Below are 13,968 nucleotides of genomic sequence, written 5' to 3'. Positions count from 1 at the left end.
AATCCACCCTATCTCACACCTACAATGCATATTTCCCAAAGACACCAAAAGCACCTTATTTGCCACAGGTAAAGCAGGGGACAAATGGCAGTCAGTGTCCTGATGTAGTATGGGTTTTTTAAATGTATTTGAGAGATCCAAGGAAGAAGGCAATTGTTGCTCTGTTGGGTTCCACATGTTGCCTTTTCTTCATTGACCCTGCAATTGTCTAAAATTTTCAAATACTCTTTTCATTCATGCAGCACTGGTACCTCCTGATATTAGAGTGGGCTGTAGCTGCTTGTTCCCTAGCCAGACCAGGTCTTTATAAACCCATGTTTTGTGAGAAAATACTGATTGATTGATTGATTGTTTCTTTTCTTTTTAGAGATTGATATACTGAATCAGTCAGAGCCTCTGGTTTAGAATACAGCTTTAGAATATAGTAACATCCTTTTACAGCAGTGATTCTTAACCAGTGTCACAACATAAATCCAGAGATTTCAAATTGGAATCTGTAGTGTTAAAACCACTTTCTGAATTGGTGTCTCTGAGTTCTTTGCAACAAAAAAATTGCTCCATTGCTTTTCTGTAGTCAAAATTAAGTAAAAACAAAGAACCGACATTTTCTAAGGTGTGCCTTGAGTCTAAAAAGGTTGAGAACCATTGATTTTACAGCATCCAATAGTTTGCATATTTCTGCATATCTGCTTTGCTTTTCTCAGTGTTTGCTGGTAAATGATGGTGTCTCTCTCTAGGATTTGTGCAAGTGGATGATGGACGAAAGATTGTGTTTGTCCCAGGATGTTCTGTTCCCCTAACAATCATGAAATCAGATGGAGGTTTCACATATGACACATCTGACTTAGCTGCACTTAAGCAAAGGCTGCTTGAGGAAAAGGCTGATATTGTTGTTTATGTGGTGGACAGTGGCCAGGTAAGGTTGCAGACTTCTGCTGTTAGCTCTTCCATCATTCACTAGTTTTGGGGATCAGAAATCTGATTAGGTGAGCACTGCAACTCCAGGCTAGGTGGGTAGTGACTAAAAATTGTAACCATCTGTTTGGTTTTATTGTGTGAAATGATTAGGTAGTTTCATCGCAGATCTTGATGCTCTGTTGTGCGTATCACAGATCTCCTTCCTCCCTCTCTTTTACCTTCTTGGCAGTTTCATCAGAGTTGTGTCTAAGTGTCCTGTGCAAAAAACTGGGCAGGGAGGTATTGACATATCCTGAGAATCAGAATAGCTGGCAGAAGCAGGTGACTACTACAGATGACTGCTGCTCACCATTATGAGAGTTCAGTAAATGAGTCTAACAGTAGAAATAAGTGGTTTAAGAAAGCCTGCTTTTCCTTTCTAACTTCATGCTGGGCACAAAAGCAAAACCTGCACTATACACTTGATAGCAAAATGATACCTGGAAAATGCAGGTGGTTACTAATTTCAATTTGTTTTGCAGTCGGTGCACTTACAAACAGTGTTTGCAGCAGGTCAGATGATTGGCTGGTATGATCCTAAAGTGACCAGAGTAGTCCATGCTGCCTTTGGAGTGGTGCTGGGAGAAGACAAGTAAGTATCTGAAGTGACCCTTTCTTGTTATGTTTAATGGATACTTTGATTGCCTATTACAGACTATTTCAGCATTTCACAACACAGAAGTAAGTCATGCTTTATTGTAGTTCTCAGTATATGACTCTACTGGAGAAATTGAGAGAGATCCTGTTAAAGAAATTCCAGTATTGGACTAGGATTTGCTAGAAGCAAATTTGGCTTTACATGTTGATGTCTAAAATAATTCATTTGTTACTCCTGATATAATATACTTCCATATCTTCTGTTGTCCATTCTATGAAAGTGCATTATCTGTCTGGAATTGGAATAGGTTGGTGTTTCTGAAAAAAGCCATCCTCCCTACTTCTTGAGCCAACCAACTCTGCCCTCTTTCCTATGAAAATGATGCCATAAGAACATGCGATTTTTTTAGTGCAAATCATGTTTGTATAAGTTGTTTTTAAAATATCATTTTCAATGATAAAGTAACTGCAAAATGAGTAAAGATAAAAGTTTTATGTAAAACCAGAGATCACTTGTTCTGGTTTGGTTGTGGTTTTAGATAAAATAATCTATCGGGCAGAATGTAGCGTGTTCCAAAGCAAATGTCTGTGTCCTTTGTTTATGATATGTTAACTATGAGTCCAGAATTGTTCAGCACATTTCCCACTGTGAAGGTGCTATGTAGTTTGGCCCTTTTGCCATTCCATTGTACCTTCCTGCTGTAATTCTCAAATATATGTGATCCTTTCCAAGAGTCACAAATTAATCTCATTGTGACCTGAAATTGCATTCCTGTATTTCACAATTACATATTACATCATTATTAGGCCTGTGCGAATAGGGAAGTATTCAATTTGCAGTCGGAGATTCGGATCAGCCGGGAAGAGGCAGGCACAACCGAGCGGCTGCAGGTTCCCCCACGGCTCCTTCAGCTGTGCCTGCCTCTCTCCGGGAGGGGGGAGCTCTGGGAGAAGGCCCCATGGCTGCCCGGCCCCACCCCCAGCCTCCCTCCCTGCACTTTAAAACAAAATAAAAAAGCCCCACACTCACTGGCTGCAGCAACGGGGATCAGGGCCTCTGAGGGCTCGTGGCAGAGCCCCCTGGGGCAGTGGGGATTGCCCCCCCCCCCAGCCTAGCACGCGCGCAGCAGCTGCCCCATGGTACAGGTGCAGTGCAGCTTGGCGCGGCACTGCATGCTGTCTGGGAGCTGGAGCTGAGCACTGCCAGGCTGTAGCTGAATGCTGGAGCTGCCCCAGCTCCCAGACAGTGCCCGGCACCCTGCCGAGCCACACTGCACATGCCATGGGGCCGCTGCTGCACGGGTGCCAGGTGGTGGGGGGTGATCCCTGCTGCCCCACGCTGCACAGGGGGGCTCTGCCACAAGCCCTCAGAGGCCCTGATTGCCACTGCCAGAGCTGGTGAGTGCAAGGCTTTCTTTTTTTTTAGTGCCGTGAGCCTGAGCTGGACAGGGCAGCCATGGGGGCGTCTGCTGCAGCTCCTCTGGCTGTACCTGCCTCTGCCCCAAAGAGGGGAGCTGTGGGGGCTATGCTCTGCTGCTGTTTGCCCAGCCGACCGCGGGGGGGGGGGGGGGGGGGGGGGGATCTCCAGTTGTCTTGGACAGAAACAGTGATGTCTGGGAGACCCTAGTCATAAATCTGACATAGGTTGCGGTTCTGTGATGGTTGTTTTGCACTCAGCAAAACAGAGTACCATTTGGCAGCTGCAGCCGTGACTGAGCAGTCCTCTTTATGATCCCCTCTGCTCACCCTAAATGGGGAAAGTGCAGGAAAAGGTGCCTTAAACATAGGCCATCTCAAACACCCTGGCTGGATCACCACATCCAGTAGGATCACTCTACTTGTGGCCAAAACCAACAAAATGAAGTACTGAAGTTTGCCCCGTGGAATGTCTGCACTCTTGTGCACCCCCTAAACAGTGAGCATCCTGAAAGAAGAACCACTGTGGTATCTAGAGACCTTGCAAGATATGACATTGATATCCCTAAGTGACTATGACATTGATATTCCCTAAATGAGGCCTGCTGGGCAGATGAAGGCCAACTGAAAGGAGCAGGAAGTGGCTACATCTTTTTCTGGAAAGGAAAGTCACCTGAAAAGAGGTGCATTCACAGGGTTGGTTTGCCATCAAGAACAAGATTGTCAACCAACTATCAGAACTGCCTGTGGGCATTAACAAACGCCTCTTGACTCTCCACCTCAAGCTCAGTAACAGCCAGTATGCTATGGCCATCAGTGCATATGCCCCCGCATTTGACAATGAGGAAGTCAACAAGGAGCAGTCTACTGTGCTCTTGACAGTCCTGACTGCCACTGCCAAGAAAGACAGCTCGTACTCATGGTGACTTCAACACAAGAGTTAAGCAACACACTGAACTGGAGTGGCACCATTGGGAAAGAGGGGGTGGGGAAAGTCAAATCCAGTGGTATCTTCCTCCTCAGCAGATATGCAGAGCATGACTTGCTCATCACAAATATGATCTTGAGACGGTGACAAATATAAGACCACTTGGAAATATCCACGCTCCAATAACTGGTACCTTTTTGACTATTATTGTCAGAGTCCATGATCATACTGATGTCCATATCACTTGAGTCCTGAGAGGTGCAGATGATTGCTGGACAGGCCACCGTTTAGTCAGATCAATCATGGGCATGCAGTTTGCACCACAACACCATAAACAACCGACTAAACAACCAACTAAGGAATGGGGGCAGCTTGTTCTGGTGCCAGGGCAGAACTGCAATCTGTAGTCTGCATGCTCCGGGCAAGGGCGCACAAGCAGGGGATCACGGCTGTGCCCTGGTTTCTTGGAGCAGTGACAGCCTGGTCTGGAGCTGGGGCAGAGCTGCGATCCCCTGATTGCTCACCCCTGCCTAGAGCATGCAGACCAAAGATCATGTCTGTGCCCTGGCACCGGAACCAGCTGCCCCCATCCCAAGTTCCCAGCAGCTCTGGAGCAGCCCACTATGCTTTTCTGTTGCATGTGCTGCCAGCTTGGCTGAGGTTGGTCTCCATGGCAACCCCTGCCTGAGCTTTCCTGTGCAGGTGCGACTGGGGTCTCCATGAAGACTGACCCAAACCATGCGGGCAGGGGCAGCTGGGAAATGGAGTGCAAGGCCAACTGGATCTGGCCCAATGGCTGGACTTTGCCCGCCCCTCCTCAACACCCAGTAATAGAAACTCGAGCTGATTTCCCCTGTCCTTCGAAGAAGTCTGGCATGCCATTACTCAGACCAAGCACAGTAAGGTGTGAGGCCCAGCTGGCATTCCCACAGAGGTCTTCAAAGCTGGTGGAACTGCATTAGCACAAAAATTTCACCAACTTCTTGTCAAAATATGGATGAATAAGGAAGTTCTACCTGACTTAAGGAATGCCAACACTGTGACCATCTTCAAGAAAGGGGACAAGTCAGTGTGTGGGAACTACCGAGGCATTGCTCTCCTCTCCGTTGCTGGGAAGATTCTTGCTTACATCCTTCTGAATCGCCTCCTCTCCCTTGTCAAAGATGTCCTTTCAGAATCCCAATGTGGCTTCCAACCATCTTGGGGTACCAGCAACATGATTTTTATTGCACGGCAGATCCAGGAGAAGTGTAAAGAGCAACACCAGGAGCTGTTCATGGCATTCGTTGACCTAACCAAGGCCTTCGACTTCATCAGTAGTGAAGCCTTATGGAAGGTGCTGGCTAGGTTTGGTTCTCCATTGAAGTTCATCAGTGTCCTCAGACTACTCCATGATGTATTGACCGCCACAGTCCTTTGCAATGGATCAAAAGCAGACCCATTTACCACCTGTACTGGAGTCAGGCAGGGCTGTCATCGCCCCAACCCTTTTTTCCGTCTGTCTTGCTGTAATTTTGATTCTCTTCTGTGACCACCTTCCTCCCAGAATTGGGGCTCAGTATCGAATGGATGGTCAGCTTTTCAACCTGCAGTGCCTTCATAGCAAAACGAAAGTTACCAAGACTGGCATCACTGACCTTCAGTACACTGACAACTGTGTTGTCCTTGTGCACACTGAGACTGATCTGCAGTCCACACTTGACATTTTCTTAGGTGCCTGTCACAGCCTGGGACTCTCTTAGATCAAGGTGCTCCATCAGCCTGCACCATAAATTACCATCAAGCTGCTCCCCTCCCCCATAAATTACCATTGGTGGAGAACCCCTGGTAAACATTGACCATTTTCCATACCTTGGCAGTCACCTCTCCCAGTCGGTTAGTCTTGATGTAGAAACCGAACATAGGATTCACTGTGCCAGCGTATCCTTTCGGAAGCTGCTTTGTCATGTTGTTGCTGACCAAGATCTGCAGTTGGAAACTAAGGTCCTGGTCTGTAATGTAGTGGTTATCCCCACACTTCTCTATGTGAGAATGGGTGACATACCAAAGCAATTCTAAGTGCCTGGAATGTTTCCATCAGCGATGCCTTAGGAAGATCCTTTGCATTAGATGGAAAGACCACTGCACCAATGCCAGCATCGTCTCTGCAGCTAACATAACCAGAACTGAGGCAAAGGTCATGAAACATCAATTCCACTGGCTTGGCCACTGTGTTCAGATGGCTGACACTCATCTCCCAAAGTAAGTCCTCTTTTCTCAACTTAGTCATAGTAAGAGGACCCCCGGAGGACAGAGGAAGCGCTACAAAGACACCCTGAAAGCATACCTTGTAGGCAACAAATTGGGAAGTGCTGGCTAGTAATAGGTCTCAGTGGCGCTGCACCTTACATCAAGCTACAGTCCACTTCAAAGAGAACTGTCTTGCTCAGAAAACCAAGAAACGGCCGAGGAGGAAGGAAAGCACGCAACATCCCGGCCAGCAGTTGTGCCTTCCCCCCCCTTACCCCCTCCAGCAAAGGCACCGCTTTTTATATATCTGGAAAAACTTGCAGAGCACAGATTGGACACCTCAGCCACCTTAAAACTCACCAGTAATCCTTCCCCCCCCCCCGCAGACATCATCCTCATATCAAGGGATAGCTGATTATTATTACATGACTGACTTCCAGAGCCAATCAAAAAGCTTTCTGCCCAAGTAGTTTTATTATAGTGCCTGTGTAGAGATGCCTGTCTGTTGTGACAGGCTTAACTTGGGGATAGGACTGTTGGAATTTATAGCTGAATCCTTTTTAAATTATTAAGAAATGTGGCAGCTGAGATACCTGTGGAGGATTGCTGAACAGCTCAGTTCTGAGAGGATGGTATGTGACCTTGGTTTGAAGATGTTGGGGTTTCTGTCCAGCTAAGCAGTGCCTTTTGTCCACATGCTTTCAGGAAGAAGTTTAAGACTCGTTCGGGGGACACAGTGCGACTCATTGATCTGCTGGATGAGGGACTGAAACGATCGATGGACAAACTGAAGGACAAGGAGCGAGACAAGGTAACCATGATAGGTTATTTTTCTCTCTTGTAAGCAGGCTCTGTGGTGTAGCATTTGACTTCCTTACTTGTGCATGCACTTTAGGGCATGCCTATCCCATTTCCATGGTGGCCAGAAACCAAGATCTTGAGAGCAGTGACTCTTGAGCTATCCTCATGATAATGTCCTGTGTCTTGGATGAGCATGCGTGGAGCAGGAGCAGGTGGTTAGTGTGCTCCTTAGCAGTGCATATTTCAATTTATTTTACTGCCCACAAATTGTTCTTGAGGTTCTTTGCTCCTGCAGCTCCAAAATCTTGTAGCAGGCACTGAAGCCAATTACCAAAGGAGTTTGATCTACAGTTCTGAGTTACTAAGGGTTTCTTTGAGGCTGCAGGTCTCTGCCGGCACAACAGCAGCACTGGCTGGTGATTGAGCTTTTCAAATTTACAGTGCTTTGGACATTTTATTGCTGGTTCCAGGGCAGTGGATCAGAAGATGAAAAATGTTTGTCTCTAGAACTGTTCTGCAGAAGCAGTCCTACCACAGTGTCTGGCAGCCTTTTGCAGTGGGAGACTTTTTCATAAGGAGAAAGAGTGAGAGGGAAGAGGAGATGGGGTAAGTGGAGAACAGAGGAAAGCCAACAAAGGATGTAGAGAGGGGGAAGGAGCTCCAGAACTTAGGACTGTTGTTTGGACAGAAATTCTCTAAGCAGAGGTTAGTGGCGGGTAGCTGAGGAGGTGTCTCAGGCAAACACAGGCATGCTAAAAGAAACAGCCATCTTTGTTGTTGTACAGCTGCAGTGTCAGAATGATGGCACCCTGGGGAAAGGCCAGACCACTTCATTATGATGGGTCCTTGTCTTACAAGGTCCCTTCCAGCCCTACTTCTCTGTGATTTCTATGAATGCACTTGGGGAACATAAACTCCCTTCTCCAGCTGGAGACAGCTGACTCCCCAAAGATCCAGCAGGTGGTGGTAGAACACAAACTGTTCGTGTGCAGTGTTGAGGCTGGGCAGCTTTCGCTGCCTTACTGAGCAGTGATGTTTGTTGATACTGAACTTGATTCCCTAACGAGATGAGCATTTAAAATGGCTTAAACCTTTCTTCCCCCAGAATTAGCCATGAGGTTCAATTTCTGTGGGTTAGAGTTATTCAGTAAGACGATGCATTATTCCAAAGAGCCTTCTGTTAGAGTTAGAGCAAGTTGCCATGAGACTCCTAGACTGCAGAGGTTAGCTCTTCTAGCCTAGAAAGGGCTTCAACAACACGTTACACAGCAAGCTATACACAGCAGTGCCATTTTGAAGAAAATGCTAGCTCTTGAATACAAGGCAAAACGTTCAGACCATTCTGTGATGGCGATGGCAGACATGTCCTAGATCTCGCTAAGGTTGATCCAGAAGAATAGCAGAATATTTCTACTCTATGGTTCCATGGCATTTTTCATCCTTCAGACAGTGACATCACTTTGGCTGCAGGAAAGGTTGGATTGATACTACTGTGCTTCTGTTCCTGAGGCAGGACTAACCTACCTTCTAGCAAGCCATACTCTAGTCTTAATGAAATGGAAGTTTTGCTGTGTATGTTAAGCTGAATGATCCTTAGCGTTTTGAACTTGATCAGAGCTAGCTAATCCTCTGAAGAGGGTGCAGCTCTGCATGCAGCAGTTGCCTATTGGCCTCCACAATTTTACTTCTCTGCTGCTTCTAGCATATTTCCTGCTGAGGTCTACCTTTTCCCTGGGTTTCGATCATGCACAAGCTGCTGGGTCAGGAATAGAAAGAGCTCTGCTTAATAATTTTTCTCTTTGTAGGTCCTAACAGCAGAAGAGCTGAAGGCTGCCCAGACATCTGTAGCTTTTGGCTGCATTAAATATGCTGATCTCTCCCACAACAGGATGAATGATTACATCTTCTCCTTTGATAAAATGTTGGATGACAGAGGCAATACAGCTGCTTACTTACTCTACGCCTTCACTCGAATCAGGTAGCTCAGGTGTATTTTGATCAGCGTATGACCTAGCTTGCAATAAATTACTGAAGGTTCTGCTGAAGCTCTATTAGATAAAATACTAACTCCTGAGAGAGGCTCAGCTCCACCTTTGGAGTCTGCGTTTGATCTATGCCGCTTTGTTTCATGAGTTCTCTGCGTGCTGAAAGGACAGCACTGATTAGAGTGAAGTCTGCATATTGTTCCTGACTTCTTTACTGGGCTGATGCTTTATCTGGCTTGCTAAGAAAGTCTGTTAAGTGGCACATACTGAGTGCAACTACACGAGATGTTTGCTGTGGAGTTGCCTTATTAGCTCTGCAATAAAGTCTCAATGTCTACACGTGCCACCTAGTTAGGCCGCAGGAAACAATTAACTCCACCATGGGTTAGTATTTGTAAATACAAGTACTATCCGATGGCAGTGTTCATTAGTGTGCAGCAACACACATGGTGTACATTCTGACGGGGCTGGCTGGGGCATGAGGATGCTTCAGCACAAGAGCTGCTTGCTGGCTGGTCCTGCACTGGAGAACCCCTCTGCCCCAGCCAGGCTCTCCGCAGCATGTTGAGTTGGATCAGCGCAGTTCCAAGCTGGCAGGCTGACCCCGAGGGCCCCCTCCCCTCCCTGTTTATTGCTCCATGCTAATTGCATGTGTAGATGCACCCACTGGGCATCTCTTCATTGATAATATGGTGCTACGAACTGTTGTGTGGTTGCATGGCCCATGACTGCATGAGCACAGCCAGTCACTCTGCTCTGTCCTCCCAGCTTGTGGAGACAGAATACCTACCACCTCCTGAATGTATACTTTGCTACTTAGACTTGCTACTTCTGCAGACTCCAGGACAGGCATAAGGCATTAAATTCCCCTGTGTTTTTCTAGCAGGCTACAACTGAGTGGTTTTCCTCTGCACTTTAGGCTGCTGCCTAACAGCCAGGTCATTAACTAACTTCCCTCTCCATTGTTACACAGTCCAGGCCTGAGCACTTTTCTCAGAATAAGCTGCAGTTCAGGCAAGATTATTCCTATCCGTATATGTATGGTAGAAATTGGGGTTGGGGGACATAGCAGCAGAACCTTTGGTATTCTGGTTCCCTCAGACTGTTGACTATATTGGGCAAATCTGACCAGTGCTGGATTTGTTGCAGGGCTATAGCACGTCTGGCCAATATTGATGAAGAGATGTTACAGAAGGCAGCTAGAGAAGCAGAGCTAATACTGGACCATGAAAAGGAGTGGAAGCTAGGCAAGTGCATTCTGAGGTTCCCTGAGATTCTGCAGAAGATCTTGGATGACCTCTTATTACACACGCTCTGTGACTACCTCTACGAGCTGGCCACTACCTTCACAGAGTTCTACGATAATTGTTACTGTGTGGAAAAAGACAGGCAGACTGGTAAGTGCCTGCTTGCAGAATCTTGGGATATTGCTTGGGGGCAGGGGAGAGGAGGGTCAAGTTCAAAGGTGTAAAAACAGCATTTTACTTTTCTCTGGGTAAAGGTCCTCTGAGCCCCATAGGTATCTTCATAATGAGGCTGGAGCTGGGTTTGAGCTCATGCAGCTCTGCCACCCTTTGTCCTGTGGCCTGTTTCAAAAAACAGAACTATTGTCTGCTCAGGATAGCTGCTGGTGCAAACATTTCCCTTTTTTTCTCTACTTTTAGAAAAAGCAGCCCCCTGGAGTAGGAGGGAATCTAGCAATCCCCCACTGGCTAGAATACCCTCCCCCTAAACTGGGAGGGCATCTCCCTTCAGATCCTTCCTCTGCCTCAGCTGAAGCAGGGATCTGAACTGAGCTTTCCCACATACCACAGAAGTGTCGTCACCACCAGGCTACAAGGCCAGTCTCTCTGTGGCCCAATGGAATCACTTAGCAAGAGGTTAGGGCACGTACCGAGCTGCAGCAGATTGTGAGGACTAGCTCTATGATGCATTTGTGCCCGTATGCGTGCGTAAATACAGATGTCTTCAAGGGAAGCCAGCAGGGATTTTGACTGAGTTTTCTAGCATAACAAATTACTTCAGGTAGAGCAATACAGTCTGAAAAAGACAAACCTGAATGGGTCATTTTCCCCTTCCTTTTTCAGGTAAGATAGTAAAGGTGAACATGTGGAGAATGTTGCTCTGTGAAGCCACTGCTGCAGTCATGGCAAAAGGGTTTGACATCCTTGGAATCAAACCTGTTCAGAAGATGTAAGTTTCAGCACTTGAACCTCTCTCTTTTTTACATGGCTACAGAAAAACTCTTGTGGCGGTTCTATTCAACCTCAATCTGAAAATAAAACGAGATTGCTAAGGTTGTGTGGCCTTGTGTGTATATTATAGTATAGTCTCTTTTCCAGTGCGGCATGTCTTGTGAAGACCCCTGGCTTGTACTGTTTGTAGAGGCATTGTAAATAAATATTCAAGGTAAAGGTTGTTGTCGTCCCCCCCCCCAGCAGATAAAAATATAAAAACAGTGGAATCTGTTTTCATGCTGCACTTTTATTGGCGGTGCTTTGTCTGAGCTATTAGAGTCTTAACATTCCAGCCAAAAGCATTCACAGGAAAGATACAAGACTTGTTTGTAGATATAAATCTTTGCAAACTACTTAAACATTCAGTCTTGAGAAATAGAAATGAGTTAAGTTTACTATTTTGGAAAGGCACACCAACAGGAAGACTGCCCAGGTTGGACTTGCTACAACACTAAGCTTTGTAAGTTAAGGTCAGTCCATGGGCATGAAACAAGGAAGTTGCATTCAGCAGATGGTGATCAGTTTAATTGTGGCTCGGTTACTTACCATCCTACTAAAAAACAGCTCTGTGTCACCAATTAGATCCAGTTTCCTTTTTTTTTTAATGCCCTCTTATTAAAGGCCCTGGGATGAAGGCTGTAGAAACCAGCACTGCTTCTCTTGCTTTCAGACAGACAGCCCATGAACCCAGCAGGCCTTAAAACATTTATTTTTGAGACACTTGTTTGCACCAGTGCTGTATAAACAGCTTAGTTACTCAAGCTTTTATATACAGCTATTAGAGAGTATGCACACAGGTAAGTTACCACGTGTGTTTTATATCACTTCTGTTTGCTCTTGTGTCTCACTAGTTGACAAAATGGGGTGTAGCAAACTTGTGTTACTTGCAAGGCAGTATGCAAACAACAAAACAAGTCCTAGTACTCCTAAAACTGGGAATATTTGGAACAGAATGCAGTTTAGTAGGGGGTGATTTTCAAACTACTGAATTGTAGAAAATTAGACCCAGTATGTGATGAACAAATTTGCTCCAGTGGGAAGACTTGTCAAGTGTAACTAGCGTTTGTAATTTTACCAGTAGCTTTCTCTACTTTTATAACCATCTCATGAAAGCAGGTGTACCCTAGGGCTTCAGTTAATGTTTTCCAACTAGCCAAACTTAAAAGATAAAACTAGACTTCTGTGGGTGCTGATAACTCCAACATAGTAAATTTTGGAGTAAAACAGTAAATTTTACCTCAACTTAATACATCTCAGCCTATTCATATGATCCAGCCACTGCATCACTTTCCCACTTAGAATTAAAGAGGCTTGGATTCTAACACATCTTCCGTAAAGTACTATTTTGACCAAACAAAGCTCTGCAGTTAGAGTCCAGTAGAATTTGGAACCACCTGCATAGAATGACCTCTCAGGATACTGCAAGACAGCATTAAAGGGATAATTGGTTTATTTTTCTAAAGTACAGAAAGGTGACCATTCACTCCTGACATTTAAACACAGGAGCAGCATACTTTATTACAAAGACCAAAAGTTCTGGATAAAAGTCAATGATCCTGTCTAGTTTAGCAGCACATTAAGTATTTTTTAATAAAAGATGGGTATTTATTTATGTCCTTAGGAGAGCAAACTGAGAATTTGGCCCAGGCCACTGCTCAGTTTGCATTGAGACTTGTCCATTCATGCAAGTTCATTTTATGAAATTAGCTTGGGTTATGCTCCTTATTTAACGACTCAAACACATTCCTTCACTTAGGAGCATTTTCTACTTTCCTCATTCTAAGTGAAAATTGGTGGCTTCTCTCATGTGCAGGAATGTCAGTCACAAATGTTCAAAAACTATTCTGGCAAGAGTTATACAAAAAGGCAGTATCACAGGAGTATCAACAGCTCAGACTAAAATGTTTATCTACCATAAAACAGAGCAAATATAACATTAATATTAAAAACACACAATTCTGTTGCTTATGTTCAGCTTGTTACCATGTTGCTGAAATTATTTTCAAAGTTTTTTATTGAATAGGGTAGCTGATATATGAAAAGAACCAACACTCCAGAATGCTAGAGCACTCTCTTAATGCATAGATGGAAAAAATATAATGTTCTCAGTTCAATAACTTAATAACTATAATTCTAATTAGCATATTTTGTCTCTTTCCTGGAGGTAAAAATTGAATTTAACCTTTTATATACATACATATATACACAGTGACGTTTTCCTAATCTTTGTGCAAGCAGTTCAAGAAAAACTTTGTTGAACTGCAAAAGCCCTATAATGTTACTATTGTACATTTCAGTTCTTCCATTAGCAATTACATCTTGATTTGAAAATGTGAAGAGGCTTGTTTACTTAGGCCAGTGATTCCCAACCAGGGTGCCAAGGCACCCAGGGGTGCCACAGGATCCTTTGGAGGATATCTTGAAGAGCGAGGAGATAAGTAGATAAGCCAGAACAACCCCCCTTTCCACCAGCCCCTGTTAAGCACTGTAATATCTAACTAGCTTTTGAAATTGGATGCCACTCAATTCACAAAATCTATGGAGGGATGCCTCAAGTCCAGAGAAGTTGAGAACCACTGACTTTGGTTGAAGCTTTAAAAGTGGCAGCATAGAAGCAGTTCATGTCTCAGCACCTATTTAGAAAATCCAAGTGCTTCAGATTTTGGTTTCTTTTGTGTGGAGGTACTGGAAGGAATCCTTTATCCTTAGCAGTTCTGCAGCACATATATGGCCAAAAACCCTGTTGTACCATTCTGTTGTTCGTCCCCTGCAAATCAAATCCAGACATGAAATAAGTGATGATAGTCAAGGAGGAATA

General features: G+C 45.0%; 2 protein-coding genes across 5 annotated transcripts in view; one reads left to right on the top strand and one right to left on the bottom strand.

Moving 5' to 3' along the window:
* RARS1 (arginyl-tRNA synthetase 1) overlaps positions 1-13,968 on the top strand; it is a 40,809-nt gene that overhangs the window by 25,950 nt on the left and 891 nt on the right. Inside the window, exons 11-16 of one of the 2 annotated variants that reach the window (XM_059733459.1) lie at positions 738-916; positions 1,440-1,549; positions 6,833-6,938; positions 8,734-8,906; positions 10,063-10,310; positions 11,001-11,106. In XM_059733459.1, the coding sequence (XP_059589442.1) occupies positions 738-916; positions 1,440-1,549; positions 6,833-6,938; positions 8,734-8,906; positions 10,063-10,310; positions 11,001-11,106 (922 nt within the window). Of the gene's footprint in view, positions 1-737; positions 917-1,439; positions 1,550-6,832; positions 6,939-8,733; positions 8,907-10,062; positions 10,311-11,000; positions 11,210-13,968 lie in introns of those variants that run through there. The other variant, XM_006263257.4, reaches the window with a different exon arrangement.
* Positions 11,378-13,968, bottom strand: part of LOC102564808 (rho GTPase-activating protein 7) — a 179,300-nt gene continuing 176,709 nt past the window's right edge. For all 3 annotated transcript variants that reach the window (XM_006263258.4, XM_019487144.2, XM_006263259.4), the window contains exon 14: positions 11,378-13,917. In XM_006263258.4, the coding sequence (XP_006263320.3) occupies positions 13,806-13,917 (112 nt within the window). In that variant the 3' untranslated portion in view covers positions 11,378-13,805. The remainder of the gene's footprint in view (positions 13,918-13,968) is intronic.

Source organism: Alligator mississippiensis, chromosome 9 (genome assembly GCF_030867095.1).
Source record: "Alligator mississippiensis isolate rAllMis1 chromosome 9, rAllMis1, whole genome shotgun sequence".
Taxonomy (NCBI): domain Eukaryota; kingdom Metazoa; phylum Chordata; order Crocodylia; family Alligatoridae; genus Alligator; species Alligator mississippiensis.
This window is presented reverse-complemented; position numbering and strand designations above follow the sequence as displayed.